This window comes from Nomascus leucogenys, chromosome 22a (assembly GCF_006542625.1).
Source record: "Nomascus leucogenys isolate Asia chromosome 22a, Asia_NLE_v1, whole genome shotgun sequence".
NCBI classification, from domain to species: Eukaryota; Metazoa; Chordata; class Mammalia; order Primates; family Hylobatidae; genus Nomascus; species Nomascus leucogenys.
In genome coordinates this window covers 122,919,091-122,943,794 of record NC_044402.1, presented here as the reverse complement: position 1 = coordinate 122,943,794, position 24,704 = coordinate 122,919,091, and the positions used below count along the sequence as shown (strand labels likewise).

Genomic DNA, 24,704 nt, shown 5'->3' with positions numbered 1-24,704 from the left:
CTTTCAACATGGGTCTTCTCACCTCCTTCACCGGTATAGGTTCCTGTTTACTTCCCTGATGAGCAGCTCTAAGTTATTTATTGGTAGGTTTTACTTTATCAGTAGTTCCTGTGATAAGTAAGTACTGCTCTCTTTGGCTGTGAAGCACTTCTGCATATTGCTCTGAGAAATCTGTAGTGTTATGTCAGGTGCGCATGGTGGCTCATTCTTAGAATCACAGTGGCTTTGGGAGTCCAAGGTGGGAGAATGGCTTGAGACCAAGAGTTCAAGACCAGCCTTGAGACTCCATCTCAAGAAAGAAAGGGGGGGGAGGGAGAGAGAGAGAGACAAGAGAGAGAGGAAGAAGTAGTAGAGTAAGAACAAGAAGAAGAACAAGAAAACAAAAGAAAGAAGGAAAGAAAAAGAAAGAAAGAAAGGAGAAAGAAAGAAAGAAAGAAAGAAAGAAAGAAAAAAGAAAGAAAGACAGACAGAAAGAAAGATAGAAAGGAAGAAAGAAAGAAAGAAAGAAAAAAGGGTCTTTTTGTTTTTTCAAGCCTCTACTGCAGGGCAACACACTGTTGCCTCCACTTCATCTGTTGCATTCCTTGGTCCCAAACTTCTTAGGCTTTCAAAGATGTGTTCAAAGACTTTGTAATAACTTATGAAACGTTGTGAAAATATTTCCTCCTGAATTCTTCCTGCTGGTTTATTTTCCATTTATCTTACAAATACCAGCCAAGGAATGACGACTGGTTCTTTAGGGCCTTGGGCTCCTCTGGATTATCTGGAAAGAGGAGTCTTCCACACCCCTCCCACTGCCAAAGTGGTAATACCTCCTCCAAATCACCCAGGAGGAAAACCCAGACTTGCCGTCGCAGTGTGAAGCAGGATACTCCTAGCTTTCCCAAGGTCTCCCCTGCCTTGGAGGGAGTTTCCTCCCGTATGGGAAATGGGAGTGACAGGTCCCGTGGAGTGGGGATCTGGACCCCAAGAAGGTGCGCAGTCATTTTCTGTCAAATAAAAATGCACTTTTCACCCGATGGGGGCTAGACGAAGAGGCCCAGGTCCATCCTGGATTTTTGAGCCACGATCACTGGAAGGGAGGAGTCTCACACCTCTGGCATGTCAACGGTGACAGCTACCATACCCCTGGAGGTGGTGCGAGGAACAGGGCTCAAGGGAACCTCAGCCCGTCCATCAGAAGGTTCAGTTCCCCTGTCACCCCTCCCATAGCCATTTTGAAATATCTTCCCAAAGAAGACAATGGGAAACATCTAGAGAGATGCTGGGCCCCCAGAGGAGGCAAGTACTACCTCTTTTGGAGGGAAGCATATCTGCAGATTTGGCTGCCCAGGCCCTGCCAGGAGTTTTCCAGGACCTCAGACTGCCACAGCACAGTAGGCATTCACTAAAGTGTTGTGGACTACATGGTTTCATCACTTTCCTTTGTCCTTGCCCTTCCTTCAGCCAACACTCCTTCCTCCTCTCCCTTCTCTGCAAGGAGCTATAGTTCCATAGAGCCTGCCCAGACCACTCCTGCTGAAATATCAACTGCACCCCAGCCTTTCATACCAGCCCACTCACTACCCCACCCTTGGCCCTTCAAGCTTCTCCAGAGCTGAGCCTCAGTCTTACAACCAATCTCCTGGCAGGGTGCATTTCTGTATTATTTTTTGCTATTTTCTAGATCATCAGCTCTGCCAGGGCAAAGACTTTGGTCTGTTTCGTTGCTGTGGCGCCAGCACTCGGAACGGCACGTAGTAGAAGCTCAATAAGTATATGTGGAATAAGTGAAAGGCCACGTGTGCCAGAGTGCGATCGATTCCAGGCGAAACCGGAAGACTAGCCCGGCCGAAGATTCAGTGGGGGAAGAGAGGGACAATAAAATAATCTGGTGACCCTCAAGGTTCGCAGGTGCCTCAGGTCCAGGAGACGACCCGTGAGCAAAGGAGCCTGAGAACTTTCAGAGGGAGAATGAATGATTGAATGTGAGAATGCCGGACACCGGAGTGCGCCCAGCTCCAGCACTAAGGAAACATCAGGGAAGAGGGAGGTGCTCCAGGCGCTGCTAAACCCTGGCGGGTGGTGCTCGTGGGCCACTCCCACACGCACTATCGTCTCCGCTAGTGCAGCCCAAGCAGCACAGTGGGGCAGGTTCCTTCGCAGGCCACCGGGTGCCCAAGGCTGCGTGCTGGGGCTCAGTAGCTCCCGGCAGCGCCTTCGAAGAAAAGGCTCAGTGTGCGGTGCGACTTTCTGCTTCCCGGGGAGGCTCCGAAAGGCCCTCGAGCCAGGGGCGCCAGAGGACGTGAGGGTGGGCAGGCCAGTCCTTTAGGGTGGGGACCAGCTGAGGGCCAGACCTCCGACGCCAAGCTTGATCCAGCTTTTATATTTTTTTTTATCCAGTAGAATCTCTTGAAGCGACGATGGTCCAGGCTCAAAGCGCAGGTTAGGACCTACTAGTATAGGGTGGGACTAGGGAGCAAGGTCAGGCCAAGAGACCAAATCCTGCTTTGCTGAGAGAGGTGGTCGCACAGGACACCCCGCCCCAAGGCGTTTTCCCTTGAAAGCCCAGGGTAACCTGCCTTCAGCGGACAAGACTGCTGCGGGGCTGCCCGGAAATAACCTGAGTTTGCAGCCACCCCCTCTAACCCCAATCTCTAGTCAACTGGAGGATCCCTCTCTCTCCCCAAAACTCACTCCTGAGCAGTGTGCCGGTCCTATGGCAACCTGGCCACCTGGGAGGAGTTGGTCGCCCTGACAACTTCTAAGGTCTTCCCGCCCCATCCCCCAGAGCAGTTTTTCGGGGCGTCCTGGGGCAACAGGAGGTTTTCTGCCTCCGCTGTCACTTCGCCCCAGGCTCCTTTTTAGAGGGTCCTAGGGAAGAGGAGGGCTGAGAACCGCGTGGTCCCCACTGAGCCTGGGGGTGAGGGGAGGGAGGAAATGGACCATGAAGTGTCCGCGCGAGTCCCTGTGCCAGTTTCTGCGTACGAGCGCGAGCCCAAATAGTGAGTGGGGGGTATTTTCTGGCCTGTCAGGGGATCTAGAGCGATCCTGCTAGCGCGCAGACAGCCGGTGTTTCAGGAAAGGCCTCCCTGAGCGCCGGGTGAGCAGCCAGCTCCAGGCGAGCCCAGGAAGGTGGAAGTCACGGTGGAAACGCCGGCCACGCGGCTTCTTCTCCAAACGCGCTCTGGGAAGGGATTAGGCGCCCCCTGCACTTTCGCTTTGGGCGTGATTGATGCGAACGGCGCGCTAAGGGCTGCGTAATTAATACAGATTACGCCGGTTTTGTCGAAACGTTCCTCTTAATTAATGAAGGAGGGGGGCGCCAAGGGTGTTTGATTTGCATTTGGAAAATTACCTCTGCGGCTCGGGCTCAATGGTGAAGCGGCCGCTGGGATCCGGGACTAACGGGCAATCGCCGGGCCGAGGCGTTCTTGTTCCGGATCAAGTGTACCCCATCCTGTTCCCCTCGCCCCGAGATCTACCGGGACGCGCTCCCTGGGGCTCAGGGCCCCACTCAACTCTGTCTGCATCCACCCCTCCTCGAGCGGGCCTCCTTGCCTTCTGCGGACATTGGCGGGCACCCCCGCCCCCCAGCCCCGCACACTTCCCGCAGAGCCTCCTGATCCTTCCCTGTCCTTACCCCATCTAGAGGGTACCTCCAGGAACCCAGATCACCGATCCTTGGGCTCGACCAGGGCTTTCGTCGCTGCCCTCTGGGAGGGGGCCGAGGGATGGAAAGAAGCATTTATTCCGTGTCTCTAAGGCCAAAGGGCGCTCAGGGAACGCTGAGAACCCTCCCCGCCCTGCGTGATTGTGTGTGTGTGTGTGTGTGTGTGTGTACGTGTGGTTGTTTGTGTCCTGTGTGGGTCGTATACGTGTGTTTCTGGGAGTGGTGCGTTTTGTTAAAATACTACATTTTCTCGGGCCTTACTGTCCACCTGCTGCAGCCCAGGAAAAAAGAACCTCCTTTCCCTAGCGTTGCCGCAGTGAAACACACTTTCGCTTTAACCCTAGACTCCTCCACCCTGGTCCCAGGTTGGAGGGGGAAGCAAATGCTCCCTGCACAGCAGGAGCTGGGGGCGGGGAGGTGGGAGAGACCCAGTGGCCGCGTGGAGGGCCCGAGAGCCGAAAAGCAGCTTCAAAGGTTGTGGTAACGACTCTTCGGCCTTTATTTATGCCCCTATTAATACAATATCCATCATGTAGATATCGATCTTTATCCTTTAAACTGATACGCTGAGAATCAATTAGCCATGCAGATTACATTTCCTACATATCCAAATGTTAATCTCTTAGGCTCAGAGCCGGTGATAATATATTTTTGCAGCCAGATAGTATTAGATTTCGTTGAGAAAAAAAAGAAAACGAAGAAGAACAGGAAGAAAGGCTCTCTGAGGCTCCTTCCTCTTGGGGCTACTTGTCTTAACTCTTGGCCCGGCTGAGGCTGGGGTGCCCCTCACAGAGTTTTCCGGGGCGAAGAAGCGAGACCGCGAGGATGGTGCGCGCGCAGGGCCACCGTGCGGAGCCGGGCAGCTTTCTGCAAGAGGGCTCTAGGAGGTTGGCGGGTTAGCGAGGGGTCTGCACTTCTGCCGCGTGCTCTCTCCAGCAAATCAACGGGTCTTGGTGGCCCCTTTCAATTGGTTTCTGTGTCGGAGATGGTCAGTTTTCATCTTTTTAGAATTTTTCCACCTGGTTCTCCAATCTCCAAGGTTCTGGATCAAAATTATTCTCTTGTCCCTCGCTCCCAAACCTACGACTTGTTTAAAGGTTCATCTCCAGAAAAATAAACTTTATTTAAAAGAGGAAATGGGAGTTTTCTTGGGTGACGGGAGATGAAAAAGTTTAAGGTCTAGGAAGGAACTTAATGCAAGTCATGTGTAGAAATTCAGGAAGCTTAGGCGTCCTGCTTTGGTTGTGGTGATGAGAGTTTCTCCCCTCTTCCCTCCCCCGTGTTTTCCCTTCATTCTTCCCTCCTTTTATTATTTTTTAAAATTTCTTTCTTTCCTTCTCTCTTTTCTTCTCTCTTTCTTTCTTCTTTTGCATCTCCTCCGCCTCTTCCCCAATTTTGAAAGAGTGAGGGGTCGGGAGAGGACGTGTCCTAGGGCGGGCAGCCCTCCCGGGGTCTGTGGACTGTGCGTTCTCAGGAGACGCCCGGGCGGAGTTGGGTATCTCCGAGAGGCAGGTGCGCTCAGCACTCTTCAAAACGTCTCTCTGCAGTCCGAGGTCCGCGCTCCCCAAGAACTGGCCAGATCGCGCCGGGCTTGGCCCCTGGCAACTCTGCCTCCTCCACCTGTTGCGTTTACTCCGTTTAGTTGGCTGTGCAGTCTCTGGCCCCAGGTACGCTTTTAAAATCCGAGGAAAGCGGGTGCTGGACTCATTCGCAGCCTCTTGCCTCTGGTTCCCGTGATCCCACGGTGGCGAGCTTCCAGGCTCAGCGAGGAGATCTGGGTTTGAACATTCGTCTCCCGTGTTTCTCTTTTCTTGCTCCTCGCGTCACTGGCCCCTCTTCCCTGCCGCTGAAATCCGTCTCGAGGAGAAATTTTCTAAGAGACCCAGGTTGAGAAGCGGCTGAGGCTCACTGTGCTGGTTCAGGAGCTGGGGCCGCGTGGAGTCAGAAGGAGTCCAGTCCTGATCCGAGCGAAAGAAAGACCTGTTAATTCCCCCTGCCCAGTACCCTCCTCCCCCAAGAGCAGGACACACAGCCCCAAGCTCTTTGTGTACCGGCGCCCGGAGGCAGGAGCTCCTGGAGTGGTCACTCGCCTACTTTTTTGCTCCAGGCGTCAAGGAAACCAACGGACCCCAAGGTTTCTTTTATTCACTTCCTCCAACTCTGTTCCCGCCCCCACCTCACTCACAGCCTTCACCTGCCTCCGCACAGATCAGATTTTCTGGTCTTTCCAAGGCCTAGGCTGCCCGCCCCCAATATAAGACAGTCCCCGAGCTAAATAAGGCCCTTCAACCCTTACCCCTTTCACACACACACTTACACACACCCCGAATACACACACTCCCCGAATACACACACCAAAGAGCAGTTACCAAAGAATTTCTCTTCTAAACATCATCCCCACCCCACCATGAACTTTTACCTAATTGAGCAGAACATTTTTTGGAAGATTAGACAGGACTTACTCTTATTTTTTACAAGACACCCTCCCCCGGCACCGAGAATCGGGCTGTGGAATCTTGTCTTCCTTGTATGCCTAAAAATAATTTTCTCAGACCCAAATGAACTAGGAGACCAGCTGCTGTGAGATTTATTCTTCTCTCCCTCCCTCACTGCCTTTAAAAAAAAGTACGTCTCTCTTCTTTCCCTCTTTTCTTTTTCCTTTCCTATTTTCCTTCTCCCTTCCTTTTTTCCCACAAACCATGTGTTCTTTATTGTAAACCCGCTCACACGTTCCCTGGGGCTCCCCAGCTGAAAGAGCAAACCCACTTCGGCTGGCCTACACCACGTTTTCAATGAGATGTCCGCATCCTCATCTAGTCCCTTAATCCGAACTCATCCCGACTGATTTTTCGATGGGGAGAAGAGCGGCGCCAATGCTTTTGACAAATAACTGCGGGGGGCCTAATGACGGTCACTGAGGCAGGGGCTGCGAAAGACCACGGGTTTAACCCGGGCATTCACCAATCCTGTATCATCACATCCGGACCGGAAGCTCATGATCACGAACCTGGCCTTTTGATGTCCTCCCCGTGAGCCCCCGGCAGCCTTTCTGTGGGATCGAGGGTTTCTCGGCGTTTGCCCAACTTTTACTGCATCCTGAGAGTCACGCCTGGGGCCGGGCGGGTGGCCAGGAGCTTCTCTGCTTGACCATGTCAGCCTGCCAGAGCTCGACCCTTCAGACAGGACGAAAAAGGCCTGGGTGGCAGAAGCCACCCCCGCTCCCCACTAGGTCAGGGACATTATTTTGCATAGATCATAATATCCTCTTAAGATCTGTGTCTGGCTGAGTATGAAGTCATCTCTCAGAGGCCCTGAGAAGTCCACGGGCCATGAAACCCTTGTGCCAGTGTCCCCAAGTGCGGAGGCTGTGCGCTGAAGGGTGGTTCACAGCCCAGGCCGAAGTCACCCAAGTGCGACTGGGCTGTAGACGCACGCATCCAAACGGGCTGCGAGGGAGAACCTTCAAGCTAACAAGGGCATGCTCCACCCAGGCCTGGACAGCCAGCCCGCTGTTAATTTCACCTGTAGTGTCTCTGAAACTGGAGTCAGAGGCGCAGAGGGGACAACGGAAGCTATCTCCCCCCAATTTTTTTTTTTTTTTTGGTCAAATTATCCAAATATCGTCTTCAAGTCTCCAGTTTCATTTCGAACGTGTACAGAGCGTGAGTGGACGCTACACTCGTTCACAACACCGTTGTGGAGAGTCCTCCTGATGCTTTCTGGGTAATTTGTTACTCCGGGGAAAAGCCACTGCCTCCCAAACCAGGGTTCAAGGATGCAGGGCGCGGGCCCTCGCCTTCCAAACCCCACCGCTGGGTCATCCCTTTACCAATTAGCGCCTGTACCGCGGCCAAATTTGGCACCAGGACTCCTTGTCCCACCGGCTCCGGATAGGGAAGTGGCCTGGACTCCCATCCGGCTGCGGGGTTTGGGGGTGGGGTGACTTGGGCTCCGGAGAGACTTCAGAAAGAAATAAAGGGGAGGCCCAAGCCTTGGAGATAGAGAAAGAGTGGCTGGAATCACCGGGCATTCCTGAGACCTGTTGCGCCCTGTTCTGCGGAGTCCCCGGCTCTGAGCCGGGTTAGGTTTGGTGGCGTGCGGGCGCCCTAGGCCGGGCAGCCTCAGCCAACTTTGCTGTCCTGGCCATCCCAGGTCGGACTTGGGGGACACAGGCCACAAGAAATTTAGAGTCATGAAGTCTTTGGATGTGGCCCAGCTGTCCAGACCCTAAGGGTGAGCACCCACCCCTCTCCGGGTCTCCAGGGACCTCTGGCCACTGTCCAGTGGAGAAGGGCCGAGCTGATCATCTGGGTACATATGAACCTCAGAGCGCTTGGCAGAAGAGAAAGAGGCCGGAAAGGAGAGAAAATGAGTCGCCTCCTGATTCCGGAGCTTTAGGCCCCCAGCACCCTCGCATCCCCGTGGCCTCCATTTGTACATTTTTATAGCAAGTGACGGCTAGTTTATGAACCAGCCCCCACGGGCACTTAAGACCCAGCTCAGCCGGCAGTACCTCCGTTCAACGGTCCCGCGGACTCCGCAGTCTACGGGACCGGGAGAAGGAATCTTGCAGCAAGCGCCTCCCTCCAGCATCTGCCGGCTCTCCGGAGAGAAAACTCCCGGCAGGAGAGAGACGGGTGGACGCTGGGAGGGCTTGGAGACCAAGCCTCCGGCTCAGAAACAAATGAGATTCAGCCCTAGATGTTCTTTAACTGCTCGCGGGGTCCCAGAGTTTATTTTAGCTGAGAGTTGAGCCTACATTTGCCTGCTTGTAATTACACTTCGGGTACCTCCTTCACCCAGCAATTACTGCTGACCCCAGAAAGTGCTCTTTCGACTCTGCTCAACTTTTGGGAAGAAGAAAACTTGGAAAAAGTCTAGCTCTCAAAATGCTATCGCTGAGAAGTGGCTTAAAAAATATGTACACAGGCTTTAGTGGACCCAACTCCTTAAAAAGAAAATGAGAAAATTTTCCCCTTGAAAAAATTGAATCATTTTATGTAAAACCAGGTTAAATAAGGCCCATGCCTCCCTCATGGGTCCAGACATTTTTGGGAGTCTCCTGAGACCTGTCTCCGTGGCTCTGACGGTCAACCAAGCCTTCTGGCATCAGGCAGGCTGAAAGCTTGTCTGTTTTCCCCAATGGTGGGTGGGTTTTTAAAGGACCAACTTGTGGACTGCTGAGCAGCTATACCCCACACACCCCCCCCAACCACATCTTGCCTTCTGAGTTTGCCTTAATTATGGAATGGGGAAGTAGGGTTGGGGGCCCGAGTTCACGTCAAAACTGTCAAAGGAGGTGGGGGAGGAGGACAGAGAGAGAGAGGAGTGGAGAACTCCCTCCAGGCGCAGGAAAAATTCAAAAATCGTAAAAGGAAAAGGGGGAACTTGAAGCCCAGAAGTCATTGTTTCCATTATTTCAAAGGGAAAAACCTGCCCGATTCTCATCCTTTTGATTGATTAAGGCCCTGAATACCTCGCGGCCCCGGAGTGACAGTCCCTGAATAGACTCGAGCGAATAAAGCTCAGTGCAGAGCGCGGGGCTGGCACTCGGGGGTGTGAAGGAGGCGAGTTCGCTGGCACTTACCAAGTTATAAATAAAAGCCTATGCACAATGGTACCTTCTCTAAGGACAGACAGTCTTTACAACACTCCTGGCGTCATATCCTGCTGGGGACACTTCAGCTCCTAGCCAAGACTTCGTTCCTTTTATTTTTCCAGCAGTTTAGTCTGAATGCCATAATAAATTCCTGAGAACAAACGCTGCACCCGGGCAAAACTTTAACATATAGACACATCTCTGTCGGCGCATCGGGGATCTATACGTAGAGATTTAGAACCGCAGCTTGCCAGAGCGGTTTTTAAATCAAGAAGAGGAGCCAGGTTTTTTTCTGCACCCTCCCCCATACCCCCAGCCTTCAACTAACGAGTGCTTGGGCCTAGCGACGGCTGCCTGTGCTTCACACTAGTCGCGCTTGCAGACGGAGAAGACAAAAGAACATCAGCGCACCCTGGACTCCTCCTGGGAGGAACCCCATCGGGAGGACCCCTTAACAAGCCTAGGCCAAGGGGCACTGACCACAGGAAGCAAAGCGAAATATGTCTGGGGCCCCAGATCCCTTCTTATTGGAATTGTGCCCCCTCCAGTGGCAGTAAGCCAAGAGAAATGAGAGCGAGACCTACAGGTAGAAAAAATGAGACGTATAGAGAGACACAGGAAATCACAAGAGGAATAGAGGCTGAGCGAGACACACACACAGAGGCACAGAAAGAGACAGAGAGAGAAATAGAAAGTCACGGAAAGAGAGATCAGAGAAAGACACACACACACACACACACACACACACACACACACACACACACACACACACAGTGACAGCCAGAGACAGAGAGACAGAGAGAGACTTCTCCGCCCTCAGCAACTGCCATCTCCCTGGGGCTGTCTCTCTCAGTTTCCACCAGGCCACCCTTCTCTCCTGGGCAAGGGGCGCAGCGCGGGTCCCCCTCGGGGCCAGCAGAGGCCTCGGCACCACCAGAGATGGGAAGAGAAAGTGGCCGCTGTTGCCCAATCAGCGCGTGTCTCCGCCACCCGGGACGGTCTCCCCGTCGGCCAATCGCAGCTCAGGGCTCCTGACCAAGCTTTGGGTAAAAGAACTAATAAATGCTCCCGAGCCCGGATCCCCGCATTCGGTGTCACCACAGGAGAAGACTCAGGCAGGCCGTTCTCCCGCCTCACCCGGCTCCCCGGCTCCCCGTGGCTCTCTGAGCCCCCTTTTCAGGGACCCCAGTCGCTGGAACATTTGCCCAGACTCGTACCAAACTTTTCCGCCCTGGGCTCGGGATCCTGGACTCCGGAGCCTCCCCGTCCTCCCCTTTCCCGGGTTCCAGCTCCGGCCTCTGGACTAGGAACCGACAGCCCCCCACCCTGCGTCCCTCCCTCTCTCTCCAGCCGTTTTGGGGAGGGGCTCTCCACGCTCCGGATAGTTCCCGAGGGTCACCCGCGCCGCACTCGCCTTTCCGTTTCGCCTTCACCTGGATATAATTTCCGAGCGAAGCTGCCCCCAGGATGACCACGCTGGCCGGCGCTGTGCCCAGGATGATGCGGCCGGGCCCGGGTCAGAACTACCCGCGCAGCGGGTTCCCGCTGGAAGGTAAGGGAGGGCCTCAGCGCGCCGCCTGGATCCCAGGGCCTGGGACTGGCTGCCTCACCCCATCCCCAGGCTCCGCAGGCTCCTTTGGTGCTTCCAGGAAGCCCATTCCCCGGGCACCCCACACCCCAAGAAGCACCAGTCGGGGGCGAGGACCTACTCGATTTCCTTTCTGCAAATGGAGCGCGCTGCTCTCTGCAAATCCTGGCGGAGCTGGGCGGCCAGGCCTGCAGCGGGCCGGGGCGACTTGCCCCTGTTGTTTTGGAAATGCTGCGGTGGAGAAGGAGGGGAACCGGCTTCTGAGAGGCAGAAACAACTTCTCCGCAATTCGTCCATTCGAAATTGTCTCGAAACTGTCCCGGCTGCGCCCACACTTGTGAAACATATGTTAGTTCAGGAAGCATTGTTTTTGCCCTGCAAATTTGTGGTGGCCAACGCCGCGCCATTGTGATTGGAATTTTTAGAATAATTAAATAAATTAGAATTCTATTTATCTCAAATAGCATCTAGAAGTTTCTATAACTTGTTTAGGAATCGCCTTTCAGTCCACTTGAAGATTCTGGGAATCCCAGGGAGGCAGGAAGCCTTGCAAGCCTGAGCCCCTTCCAGTGGTTTTCGAGGTTAGGGCGCCCCAGCAGAGATGCTCATCGCCCCCCCAACCCACCCCCTTCACGCCCAGCCTAGAGTAGAATGTAACACCCAGAGCAAGAATGGGGGCTAGGGGGCCCAGGAGCAGCCCTGCCGCTGCTGTGGTCTCTGTCCCAAGATGTAACAGGTGACACAGGCACTGCTGTTTGGGCCTCCTTTCTGGACCCTCTTTAACCCTTGGCTGCTGCACTTTTGGCTAGAAGCCCCAAGGGCTATCAGCTCGCCCAAGTCCCTTAGAAAGGGAGCGATCCCAATTGGACAGGGATCGATGGGAGCAGAGTTCATCAAGGCCAGCTCCTGGGTGAACTTCTCTTTCCCAGGAGGCTGTTTCTAGAGCAAGCTAGACTCTCTACCAGCTGTAGGATCTCCTAAGTTGCCACTCCTCCCGGGCCCGAAGGGGAAGACGCTTTCTCCGGGGAGAATTATTTTGCCCCATTTGCTGTCTTTACACAAGATTACATGCGCTATATTGCTGAATAATTTGAACAAATGTGATTGAAAGGAGGTCTGGGTCTGGGAGTCCGATGTCGAGCAGTTTCAGTGTCGGTGCTGTAACATGAGGATAGGCCAGAAGACTGCGAAATTACGTGCTGCTGTTCTTTGCTTTTTATTTTCCTCCAGTGACTTTTCCCTTGCTTCTCTTTTTCACCTTCCCACAGTGTCCACTCCCCTCGGCCAGGGCCGCGTCAACCAGCTCGGCGGCGTTTTTATCAACGGCAGGCCGCTGCCCAACCACATCCGCCACAAGATCGTGGAGATGGCCCACCACGGCATCCGGCCCTGCGTCATCTCGCGCCAGCTGCGCGTGTCCCACGGCTGCGTCTCCAAGATCCTGTGCAGGTACCAGGAGACCGGCTCCATACGTCCTGGTGCCATCGGCGGCAGCAAGCCCAAGGTGAGCAAGCGGGCCTTGCCCTCCTGGCTCCCAGACTGTGGTCCCCTGTGTTGGGAAAGAGCGGGCGGGAGGCAACGGCTAACATCTGGGGCTCTCCAATGAGTTATTACTGAGGTTTGTGAAGTTGTGTAAAGGGGTGTGTGTGTATGTGTGCGCGCGCCCTGGGCACTTCTTGGTGAACACTTAGGGAAAGCTCTCGCCTTTTTTGCAAAGGAAAAATAACATTTGTTTTTTAAAGCCCATAAGCCTTGGAATCCTCATCAAATTATTTTAATGGATAAACACCTAAAGCAGGCAAGCTCTATGTGCCCACCTGTTGCCAATTTCTTTCCTAAATGTCTTCCCAGCTCCCACCCATGGCACCGTCCTTTCCAAAACGAATGTAAGGAACCTCTTTAGGTTTTATAATGGTTTGTCTCCCAAACCACGCCCTCAGTCTCCCCCAGTGCAAATTGTTTTCAATGAGTCAAAAACTAGGGTGATCAGTTTTCTTTGTAATAAGCCAGTGACTCCATTAAAAAAATAAGCAGTTTGTTGCTATCCTCAAATTATTCTGGTTCCCTTTTTAAAAACAAAGAGTCACACCAGCTAGAGCTGAGTGGGAGGGAATTACACAAGTTCTGTCTTTTCTTCTAGTTGCCACGGGGCAAAATCAAGAGGGTTATGGTAAACTGAAGACCTCCAAACACCCTCCTCTTCCTTCCCACCTACTGAAACCCTTTCACAGCCTTTCTAAGAATCTTTAGAACCTTCTTCTTCTTTTTAAAAAATATATTGGGGGTAGAGAGAAGAGTCAGTCTCTCAAGTGATATTTGTTATCGACTCGAAGTTTTAAAAACCCAGATACGTACCTTTACATTTCAGTCTTCACTTTAGCATAAATATCCCTTTGGAAAAGCACAAGTTGCAGATTTAACTTGATTTTTCAGCTACTTTTTCAAGCATCGCTTTTTTAGTTTCGTTTTCATTTGGTTCTGTGTAAGCAGTTGCCTTATTTCCAGGGATGAGAAAGTATAACCCCACCCAACCCCCATCAAGATGTTATAATTCTGAATTTATCCCGGTTGTCTGGGGCTTGTCTGGGGGAGGTAGAGTCTTCCCAGGCTGCTCCAGGATGGGATGGGATGTGTTCTTATCTGCCCCTTTCTAAAGTGCCTCAGAGAGTGGGGGTCTTTTTGCTCACAAAAGGGGACCGTCCCATAGGATTCAGGGAGGAACATCCCAACAGGCCCAGAGGCGGTGGGGCAGCCGCCACCTGGCCCAGGGTACCGGGTACCAACGCCTGCCCGCCTGTTCTCTTAAAGCAGGTGACAACGCCTGACGTGGAGAAGAAAATTGAGGAATACAAAAGAGAGAACCCGGGCATGTTCAGCTGGGAAATCCGAGACAAATTACTCAAGGACGCGGTCTGTGATCGAAACACAGTGCCCTCAGGTACTAGGCCCATTAACGTCTCCCCGAGGCGCGACAGTCAGTCGCTATTGCCTCGGCAGGTCGACCAAGACGTAATCACCCCAATTATCGATCTCAGCTATTGGGAGCTGGCCTCTCACGAGGCCCTGAAATATTTACCAACCCGGCGTTCTTGGCACTTTATGGAGGGAGGGGTGAGCTGCTTGTCCTGGGGGCGGAGGGTGGCGAGACCACCGCTGAGGACTCCCCAGAGAAGATTTCTGTCGAGGAGGCAGGGCAGGAAACGTGAGGCGGAGGCAGAGCGTTTATTAATATTGATGTTCCCTTTTAAAGAGAAACAAATGTTTTGGTAACCCCAACCGAAGGGAGATGGGGCCCGCGCCGGGAGGGACTTTGCCGGGTGCGCAAAGCCGTGGAGGCTTCCACAACGGCCTCGATTTCCCCCGAGAGTCTCAGGGACGGTCCGGAGCCCTCCGCCACGGCAGCCTGGGGGAGGCGGAGGGAGAAGAGGGGCGAGCACGGGGCCAGCGAGAGGGCACACGGGAGGGTTTGTTTTTAATTAAAAGGAAACTCCCTTTTTCCCTCTGCGAGAAACATATATTTCAGAGCATGGATTTGTTTACCAGACTGGAATCTGGAAAAAATAAGTGGGAGAGAGTGCATTTTCTTTTGATTTTTACAATAGGAAACGATTCTGCAGTTGAAATTTAAACCCTTTATAGCCTTAAAGAAAAAAAAAAAGAGAAGAAAAGAAAAAAAGAAACTTGATTTGCGGGGGGTGGGGCGGGGGGCGCGGACAAGTCGGCTTTGGTTCTTCCTCCCTTAAGGCGAACCGCAGGATCCATGCATTCAGGTGGGGAGGAAGGAGGGTACCCGGTGGGCTGGTGGGAGAATCCTCTTAGATTGAAGACCTAGAGCCCGGTCTTCGGAGTCCAAGAAGGGAAATGCTTCCTGCCCAGAATAGAGGGACAAAGATGGCATCCGGCCCTAACTTGGAGGCACGGTTTTCCCAGGCTCCGTCTTTCAGTACCGAGATACAGATAATAGGGAGGGGGGTTTGAGTGGCAGGATGAGAGGGCTGGAGAAGGATGAGGATGTCCAGAGATGCAGGAGGAGACACCCAAGCAGTGCAGGGCAGCGGCTCTAGGGCCCTGGCTGGGGTTTGGTGGGGTGGTCCTTCCCGCACAGCCCCGCTTGTCTCAACCACGTGCACTCCCTTGCTTCCTTCCTCCTCCCGCCCCCAGTGAGTTCCATCAGCCGCATCCTGAGGAGTAAATTCGGGAAAGGTGAAGAGGAGGAGGCCGACTTGGAGAGGAAGGAGGCAGAGGAAAGCGAGAAGAAGGCCAAACACAGCATAGATGGCATCCTGAGCGAGCGAGGTAAGCGGTGGCGCCTTGGGCGGCGCACTTGCTGGGGGACTTGGCAGGCATCGGCTCCCTGACATTGGTGATCTGAGGGCAGCCAAGCCCAGCTCGGATCAAGGTCCCTTCATGCGCGGTGTCTCTGCGCCTGAGTAAGGTCATGGAAGTGAAAGACCAGAGGGACACTAGGAATTAAAACAAACATTTCTATTCTGCTTAGTTTTTCTGTTTTGTAAATCTTTCTTTCTTACCACTTGCAGGCCCTGGGATTCTAGAACTGTGAATTGTGCTCTATTGTAGGGGGCAGGGGAAGCTGTCACTCTCTTGCCATTAAATGTATGAGACTGGGCATCTCTGAGCAATTGTAGGGCCGGGGATAGAGGGTACTTGAATCTTCAGAAGTTGAAGTAGATTTTATGCCCTCAGGAAAGGTCCTGGTCTCCAGAGTTTCCCGCATTAAAGGAGAGAGAGAGAGAACTCTTTTGGGCAACGGCCCTCCAAAAGTTGCCCCCACATCGGCTGCCTTATAAATGTGTGTGTGTGTTGACTGGTTTGATTTGTTTGAAATTGATTTTCAAATGTGAGGGGTTTAACCTGTGTGTGCCTGGGAATCGAAAGGAACCCAAGCTCTGGGTTACAAATTGAAGGGATCTGGGTTCTTAGAGTCCTGGCACCCTCTGTCTTCTAGTGGTACAGATCCCCATTCCTTTTCAGCTGGGCACTGTCAGCACTAAGAAAAAAAATCTCCCCCATGGGAGACAGAAGTGCAGCTTGCTTCCCCTTCACCTGCTGCAAGTCATCCTCAAACTTTAAGGGTACAAACGCAAAAAGAAAGAAAGAAAAGAAAAGAAATGCTGAACCCGGAAAGGATCATTGCAGCGGGAGACAGCGGGGGGTGGCGGGGGGAAGGGAGGATTGTGTCTCAGTGGTTTTGGCCTTGGGGGTGGTTGCCCCTCTTCAAACGCACAAATGGTCAACAGTGGCCAGGGGTCCCACTTGCGCCTGAAGTTTCCTCACCTGGGACTTGGAGTTCATTGGGCAAAGTTAGTTTTGGAGTTGCCAGAGGGACAGGCAGCTTTCCAGGTGGGCTCACAGCCGTTGCCGACTGTGACTAGCTGGGTCTGAGCCCGTACAAGAGTGGCATCCAAGTGGGACTTCTTTTATCTTCATTGCCCAACTCTGTGGCAGCCACTGGCTCTCCTGAGCAGCTGCTTTACAAAGCAGTGCAAAATCTGCACACCACCTGGAAGGAACATTTAGATTTGGAAGTTGCAGATCCAAATGGCTGATTTGAGGGAAAAACAAGTGTAGATACTCTGATGCACACAAGAAATCAAAGACATGTCAAACCACAGCAGGTTGGGCAGGGAGATGCTTCCTTTGCTTTATGACAGAGGCCTCCTGTGGACTCAGCCTAAATCCTCGTTTTGGAGAGGTGCATTTTTCTGCCCTGGTCTCTGAGAAGACACCTTGGCTTTTATCCCAGGCCTAGCTGCAGCATAGAGGTGCTGAGAAGGGAGGAAGGCAGGGAGTCAGACAACCCCAAACCAAATGTGTTCCTGTGGGCAGTGGGGAGAAGAGCCCAGAGCAGTCACAGAGGCTGGGGACTCACGGCTTTGCTACTTGTTGCTGGAGGCACCAGCGCGGCAGACTGGCTGCTCTCTCGCAGTACAGGCGACTGAGGCCCAGGAGACAAAACGTCCCAAATGAGCTGGTCAAACATTTGTACAACTTTTCCAGCTTTTACAAAGAAGGCCTTCTCTACACAATCTACACTTGGAGATGAACTTGGGAGACAAAGCCTGGAGAGTCCATTGAAACTCACACTTTAGCTCAGCCCAGACAAAGCTCCAGCTCGGAGCAGCTTGATGTGAACAAAGGAAGGCAACCTTTTTATAATTCAAGGAGAAAAGAAGAGAAAACAGCACCACAAAAGGCTGAGAATAGACATTATGGGCTTGCAATGAGGGATGAATTATTCAATGATCCCCAATAGCTGCTGCGCCAGGAAGTTTTATGGACTCTCCAGCGTGGAAAAAGTGGCCATTTCACCTACAAAATGTTTCTAGTCTTTTGGGCTGTCTAGCTGGGCTGGCTGCTATTCAAGGGCAATTGCCACCATTTTAAAAATCAGAGTATTCTCCCCAGTGGGGGCTGTGCTGTTGGAAACACACACACACACACACACACACGCGCACACAAACACACACACACACACACACACCTTGGAGGCTGAAGCCTGATTTAATTTGGGGTTGTCAAGGAAGATGCAGTGTCTTTCTCTTCAGCACCTCTAGCTCCTTTTTAGATGAGCCTTGGAGGCAAGAGGGGCCCAGAGACAGGACAGAGTGAGGTGCAGTTTGAAGTCTAGAAATTTCAAAAACTCCTCTCTGTTGTTTGGGCATCAAAAATCCCAGGCTGCCCGCTTGTAAAATAGAATGAATGTTGATAAAGCGCTCTTAGCGTCCTGGCAGAGGGGGAGGAGAAAGCTGAGGGAGGAGGGACTTTGGGGTCCCCTGACCAGTGTGGTGTATTCTTGCCCGTTTCCAGTTAGTGGGTGTGGTGGGTGCTGCTGAGCCTGGCTTTTCAGGGGACATCTTTGGCCTGAGGTCTGCTTGGCAGACACTAGGACAAAAGGGTTGAGCCACCTTGAATGAGGTTAGAATCACCTCATTTTTCTCTCCAGTGCCTTTCTCCCAGATGGTCCTAACTTTCCCAACTTTCCCTTTTCCCTAGCTCAATTCAAGAGCCGAGCCGCTTACGGAGCTGGTGCGCTCAGGCCAGCGCTCCCTAACGGGTGCGCACTAAGCATGATGCATGATCCCTTGCTGGATCCATCCTTTCAGCTCCACAGCCCAGGAGAAAGGAGAGGACTGGGCGGTTCACGAACACGAACCCCTCCCCCTATCCCCAATCCCCCTAGCCCCTGGCGCGCGCTGAGACTGGAGCAGAGGCAGCCGAGGGAGCCAAGTCCTGGCCGAGGCATCCGGAGCTGTGGGCACGGCCCTGCGCAGCGGCCGCTCAATGGTCGCCTCTGTTCCACCCCCGGCTCGGCCGAGCGCACCCGCGGGCGCCGCCACAATGGGCTGGGCCCCCAATCCTGCGCTCTGCGCCAAAGCGCCGCGCCGCGCCGCCCCCTCCCCTACTCTCTGGCCGGCTCGAAGCTTAGCTCGCCGTGCTGCAGCCGACTCAATTGCCTCCTTTATGTCCTTCTCACTTTCATCTAGACACAGCCCGCCTCCCCCCTTCTTCTCCTCTTTTTTTTTCCTCCCTTGCCTGAGGCTCACATTAGTGAAATTTCTGCAACCTCCCCCCATTTTTTTCTTATTTTAAAGAAAGCCCTTAACACAAAAGCGGTGACTAATCAATAGAAACTGCCCCTTCATCATCTCCTCCTCCTCCTCCACCCCTCCTTCTCCCCCTCCAGCAGGGTGACGCTTTTCCTGTTTGTGAGTTTTGGGAAACATTTTTGCTTTGTGCAGTAATGGAATTAGAGGACAGTTGAGGACTGTAAATGGACACGCGACTGCAAGACTCTCGCTTAAATATTTAGATGCAACGTTACAATTACTGACTTGTTGTAGCAGCTTTGAAGTGGCAGCTCCGGAGTGCAGGGGGAGAGAGGCCAGATTGCCAAATTGATGTTTTGATTGGGGACTGGCGATACACTCTCATAAGACTTTCCTCCCTTTTAAAATCACAAGTGAGCGTGGGAGGTTTGCAACAATTTAAAAGATCCCGCTAAGAGATCTCAAGCGTAGGTCGGTTGGGGGCTTATATTCCTTTCCTATCTGTTCCCTCCTGTTTGACGTTTACAAAAAAGAGTGCTTTCTTAAAAAAATGGAGAAAGTAAAAGTGACGAAAGCTTTGCTCAAGTTTCCATTTTATTTGTAAGCTTGTCAGCTTTCGTAAAGTTAACGAGGACGACTTCAGCTTTTTTGGGGGGGGAGGTAGGGGAAGATTAATCAGTTTAAAACGCAGAAAAGCATTAAAGGTATTTGGAGTATTTTATTTCCAGTGAAATCATGAAAAGAGCACGCTTATCATTAAGGGACTGCTGAAATCAAGGAAAACGAAGGGCCGTTTCTTTCCCAGTTAGTGAGCAGGAAGGGCCATTTTGGTCCAAGGTTGGGAGGAGGGGAAGGCGGGGGACGAACTTTCCCATAGATTAAAATCATTGGGTATAGGATCATAGGCTTATGGCATCGGATCCTTTATTCAAGTGGACAGACCAGCCCACTTTCCAAGTCCATTTGTTAGGATCACGAATTTGACCTCAACGTCGTCTCGATTCTTTAGAGAAAACTTCATATTTTCTGAAGTCCTTGCAAAACTCAGCAAAGAAAGATCATCCATTTAAAAAATATTGGAAGTATCAGAACTTGAATTCTATTAGAACACCACGCCGTGTTCTATTTGTTAATGTCGCGGTAACAATTTTCCTGCCGGAACGATTTGAAAGGAAACACCAGAGTTCAGCTCCTAGCTTTTTCTTTTTCGCTTGTTTGGTTTGGTTGACTGCTGTGTGCTTACCTTCTAGAGCTTTATTGAAAACATGCAGATTTTCTAATTAATGCTTGAAATCGTATGTTTATTTTGGGGTTTGATTTGATTGTTGATAGCACCGGAACCAGGACGTAGGGGCTTCTACTGAGTAATAATTACTGAAGGTTCATTTAAAAGTCCCCAGGGCTGAGCAATAAAACCCACCCGGGCGGTGGGGCGGAACCAGTCAGCGCGCGGCGGTTCAGGCGAGAGGAATATACAGAAATCGATCACGTGAATATGAGTGTGGCCGCTAAATCCGAATGGCTTCAGCATCTGTGAATGCATACATTTTGAGAACAACAACAAAAAATTCTTCCTGTGAGACTAAATGTTTAAGTTGTACATAAGTAGATGGCCAATGAAAATGAAAAGCTGCAACAGTAACAACAAACGGTGAGAAATGAGAGTTTGGCTTGGGCTGGAACAGAAAATGTTTTACGTTCGATTGGATTCTGTATGACAGGTAACTTATCTATGAGAGTAAATAAAGATTAAAGAACCATTTAGAATGTACATATATAACTAACAAGACACTAAAAGGCAATTAAGCAGTCAGTTTAATGTCTTATCTCACTGGCTGCTCTGGGGTTGTTTTACAAGTAGGAATTAAAATCTGAAAAGGAAGTTTTCAGCAGCTCTGGCCAAATATTGATTAAGTAGCTGTTTGTTGATACCATTGTTACGCATTAAAAAGCCGGGAGCGCGGCCCCTCAGTGGTCATCTTCCATTGTGAGGGGTTCTTAACCACAGAGATCAAAGCGGGATCATTTCAATTTATCTGTCCTGGAAAATCCTTCTTTTCCTCTGAAATCTCTAAGGAGGAATTGACCAAATTCTCTTTAAGAAATAGGAACTGAAACCAGTTACATGTTGTAGGTTTGTAGAGAAGGCTCATGGGGTGTTTTTAATTAACCTATCGTGATTTCTTACTTAGAACTGAGGCTATGATGGTGAATTTATCATCAAATAGATTCTCATTTTTGGGGGGGTGGGTGGCAGAAAGCATGGCAGTTACTATCTGCCTGTTGCTAAATTTCTAAATACAAAAGTTTCCCTAAAATTGTCTTCCAAGCTGGAATTATTTAATGAAAACATAGCAGATTTTTATGTAAAAGTAGGTGGGGAATAATTAAATACATAGGAATCTGAGCGTTATATTGACTACATCTCTCTACACGTGTTTCTGTAATTTCTGTGTTTATAGATGGTTAGATGATTCTCATGTATATTTCTAATCCTCCATAATTTAGGAATAGATATGTGTTTGTGTGTATGTATGTGCATTGTTAGAGTTTATTTATTACACTAAGGATTATGCTGGCACTAAACTATATTTAGTTGCACAAAATGAAGATATGTTTGTCCTGTGGATTGCACTTTCGAAAGTCATCAGAAACTGAGGTAACAGCACAGCCTCCCAGTTGTTGAATGCCAGGAGAAATATCTCCTTGAATCATTTTATGACTTTTTTAAACTGTTGATTTTGAGATAAACTATTCGACTTTTGTTTGTTTAAGAACTCAATATATTTGCATAGGTTTTTCTTTTATTATGAAAGCAAAAATCCTGCAAAGGAATCTTTTGGAAATACCATCTCTGTGCTTAATTTGCTAATTCCAACAAATAGCACTAACTGAGATTGTAAAATTCATGCCAGATTTAGGCTTTGGATACATAACTGTGCATCATGGATCTGCCTGTGTGTGGGGTTTTTGAATCTCTTTCTTTGTGCTCATTTCAGTACTAAAAAGTTGTGCATGAGGCTTTATTGTTTCATTTTTTACTCTTGTTCACCCTTGAGCAAGATGAATCTTGACATACAGAGCAGAATTTTGGTGGGTATCATCTAATATTTTCTACTATAATCCTCCTATTAATTAATAATCCATCTGTGCTCAAATGCTCTCTGATGTAAAATATTTACTACCAAACATTGCAGTGTAGAACAACTGCCTGAAATAGATTAAGCTAGAAGTTACAGTTAGCTCAGATTTGTTACGGTTCCCATGTCCTGGGTCCGGATATAGCATTAGATAGTTCTTTGTCATATATTTCAAATGTATATTTCGTATACATACAGAGTTCAAGTAACTTTTTTTCCTTGGGTATTAGGCCATGTATTCACACACTGTCCCAGGGACAGCAGCTTCCAGCTCCAAGCTGGACCTGATCTTAGTACCAACTCAAAATTGCTGACCCAAGAACCGGCTGCCTTTAGTTGGGGAACTGTGAAAAGGAATTTCAGATATTTCTGAAGAAAATTCAGATATTGCCATCTTTCTGGAAGATAAACACCAAAGCAGCAATAAGTATTATAATTCTATAATAGGTGAATAAAAGGTGTTATAAATTCTTACCTTCAGTACCTATTTTCTTTCTTTCCTTCCTAATAAAGGTTATTGAAAAGACTAATCCCCTAATGGCCATCCTCTGCCCTATTGGGAAAGATATTTTTGTCCCATTCACACCAATCTTCGGTACAGCAAGACACAACTCAGCTTTTAGCTCTACCCTACAGTGTTGGGAAATACGGAGCTCCAATAGCACTGTGAGATTTTGCTGGAAGCAGAACACCTCTCCTTTAGGGAGGCTTTCTTCAAATTACCTAAGCTGAGATTATACTCCAAAATGAACAGAATATGTATATTTCCAAGTTTTAGTTGGAATATGCGCAGTTATCAAAATGCCTATTTAACATCATAAAACATCGATTCATGAGAGAAGAATCAGAAAGTTCACCATTGTCAAAGGGAGATATGAAAACCATGAAATATAGTTATTGAGGACAGTTGAGGAATCATAGGTGTTATAAATTCTTATCTTCTTCTTTTCCTTCTTTCCTTCCTGATAAATCTTTTTAAAAACCACCAACAGGTAATTTCTGCTGTTGAAGTGGCCACTTGTCTTTGAAAATGAAATTGTATTGAATAAAGGGCAACAGTGTTAAGAATGTGATTTGATGCACATTTCTTCTAGGGGAAAGGAAAATCTTGAGAAAGCATTTTGCCTTGCACATTGCATATAGCAAAGTTCGTACCATTTTACATTTTGCTGCAGGATTTTAAGTGAAACAGAACAACACAAAACACCTCCACGTTGTGATAAAGTAAGTTGATCGAAGTAGTCTGAGTTTTTATGTCCACCTCTTACTGAAGTGATTGATAAATTTCCTTCCCTAGCAAAACAGATTAGAACTCAAGATAGGCAACTATTAAACTAGCTGTATGTTTGGCTCCTTAAACTCATTCAGTAATTCCTTGACTATACTTTCTTATGTACTTTTATTTGGCCATATTTACTGTATCTGTAATAGTATGTGAATATCAACTCTGAATTCTAGAAGCCAATTTCCGACGCATCTTGGACCTAATCCAACATATTCTGTTTAAAAATAGCTGATCAAGCCGCCGGGCCTGGTGGCTCACACCTGTAATCCCAGCACTTTGGGAGGCTGAGGGAGGTGGATCACCTGAGGTTAGGAGTTTGAGACCAGCCTGGCCAACATGATGAAACCTTGTCTCTACTAAAAATATAAAAATTAGCTGGGTGTGATGGCACACGCCTGTAGCCCCAGCTACTTGGGAGGCTGAGGCAGGAGAATTGCTCAAACCTGGGAGACAGAGGTTGCAGTGAGCCAAGATCGTGCTACTGCACTTCAGCCTGGAAGACAGAGCGAGACTCCGTTTCAGGAAAAAAAAAAAAAAAATAGCTGATCAAAATGCTTTGATGGGATGGGAGACTTTTTTTGGTTAACCAACATAGGGTTGAGGGAGAGGAAATACCACTGATTTTCAGCATTTAAAAATTTACAGGATCATATGGATAATTCAAGTAGTATAGTTTTATCAAGACTTAAATGTAGATTTTCAAAATTTCTGTAATTGAAAAGTAGGCATATTTATGGAAACAACTGTAGAATTAAATGTATTTGGTCTTGTGTTAATGGTTGGAAATAATAAGTAAGTTGGGGTAGAATATTAAGAAAGAAAAGTTAATTGCTATGAAATTTCTATTGCAACATGGAATTATTGTGTACTCTCATAGTAAACGCTGATATGGTCACATACACATTTGCATTTTTAATAGAAAGTCTACATTTGTATTTTGTGATTTTTACAGGCACACAGATATGCCAAATGTACATATATACAGAAAATGAAAGTGACTTTTAAACATATCCCTCTTCGCCCCCTACCCTTTTAGTGGCAAACTCTAGTGTAGGCATAACTCACCCAGTTCACAGGCTCTTGGTTCTTACCCAGTTCATTGGCCCTTGCCTTTGAGTACTAACTTCCTAGTTTCCTTCATACTACCTCTTTCTTTCAAAAGCATTTTATTTTTAAATGATTATAGATTCATAGAATCTGTCTTCAAACATATATTTAAATTCTTCCAATATTCAAATGTAATATGATGATTAAGAAAATCTTGGCCAAAGCATGTGTGCATGTGTGTGTCTCAATCATCATGGTTGAGCTTAACCTGAACTAAAGAAAATTAATTGGTCCAATTCATTTTATTGTAAGAAAAGCAATAGGTTTCTTCTTTATGAATCCCCACTTGGCCAGTTCCCCAAATGAGGTCACTAAAGCAGTTGAATGTTTTTTGTCTTGTTTGACTTAAACACACTCCAAAGTACCTTTTCAGATCTTTCTTGCCTTATAAAAACACAGTACCCAAGGTGAAAGTGGTCTGCTCTTGCATCACCAATTTTGCTCTAAAATTGAGACCAAGCACATTTTAGTTGTGACCTTTTGAACTTCAGTTTGGACATCTCTAACATAGGGAACTGCATACCAGCTTTCCAGGATTCTGTGAGAAAGAAATGAGAAGGTGCATATTATGTGCAAATTACACTTAGCAGCAAAACTCAAAAGTCTTGGTCAGGGGAAAAAAATCTCTGAACACTCAGAAAGTGACCAGCCTACAAACTAGCAGATGGGCTCTGCCCAAGGGCAGATAAAGCCTAATTCAGGGCTTAGAAGCAACAATGAAGACCAAACACACACACACACACACACACACACACACACACACAC

At 49.3% G+C, this 24,704-nt stretch overlaps 1 protein-coding gene and 1 long non-coding RNA gene across 4 annotated transcripts in view; one reads left to right on the top strand and one right to left on the bottom strand.

Moving 5' to 3' along the window:
- Nucleotides 1–4,961: 4,961 nt before the first annotated feature.
- Nucleotides 4,962–8,245, bottom strand: LOC100604144. The gene is made up of 4 exons (XR_004027707.1): nt 8,166–8,245; nt 7,388–7,612; nt 7,059–7,191; nt 4,962–5,466 (listed from the first exon to the last, which is right to left on the bottom strand). It is a non-coding gene; the product is annotated as a coiled-coil domain-containing protein 140 (long non-coding RNA).
- Nucleotides 8,246–10,335: 2,090 nt separating this feature from the next.
- Nucleotides 10,336–24,704, top strand: part of PAX3 (paired box 3) — a 99,829-nt gene continuing 85,460 nt past the window's right edge. For 2 of the 3 annotated variants that reach the window (XM_030803681.1, XM_003272416.3), the window contains exons 1-4: nt 10,336–10,803; nt 12,108–12,343; nt 13,648–13,777; nt 15,001–15,135. In XM_030803681.1, the coding sequence (XP_030659541.1) occupies nt 10,719–10,803; nt 12,108–12,343; nt 13,648–13,777; nt 15,001–15,135 (586 nt within the window). In that variant the 5' untranslated portion in view covers nt 10,336–10,718. Of the gene's footprint in view, nt 10,804–12,107; nt 12,344–13,647; nt 13,778–15,000; nt 15,136–15,543; nt 15,665–24,704 lie in introns of those variants that run through there. The other variant, XM_003272418.3, reaches the window with a different exon arrangement.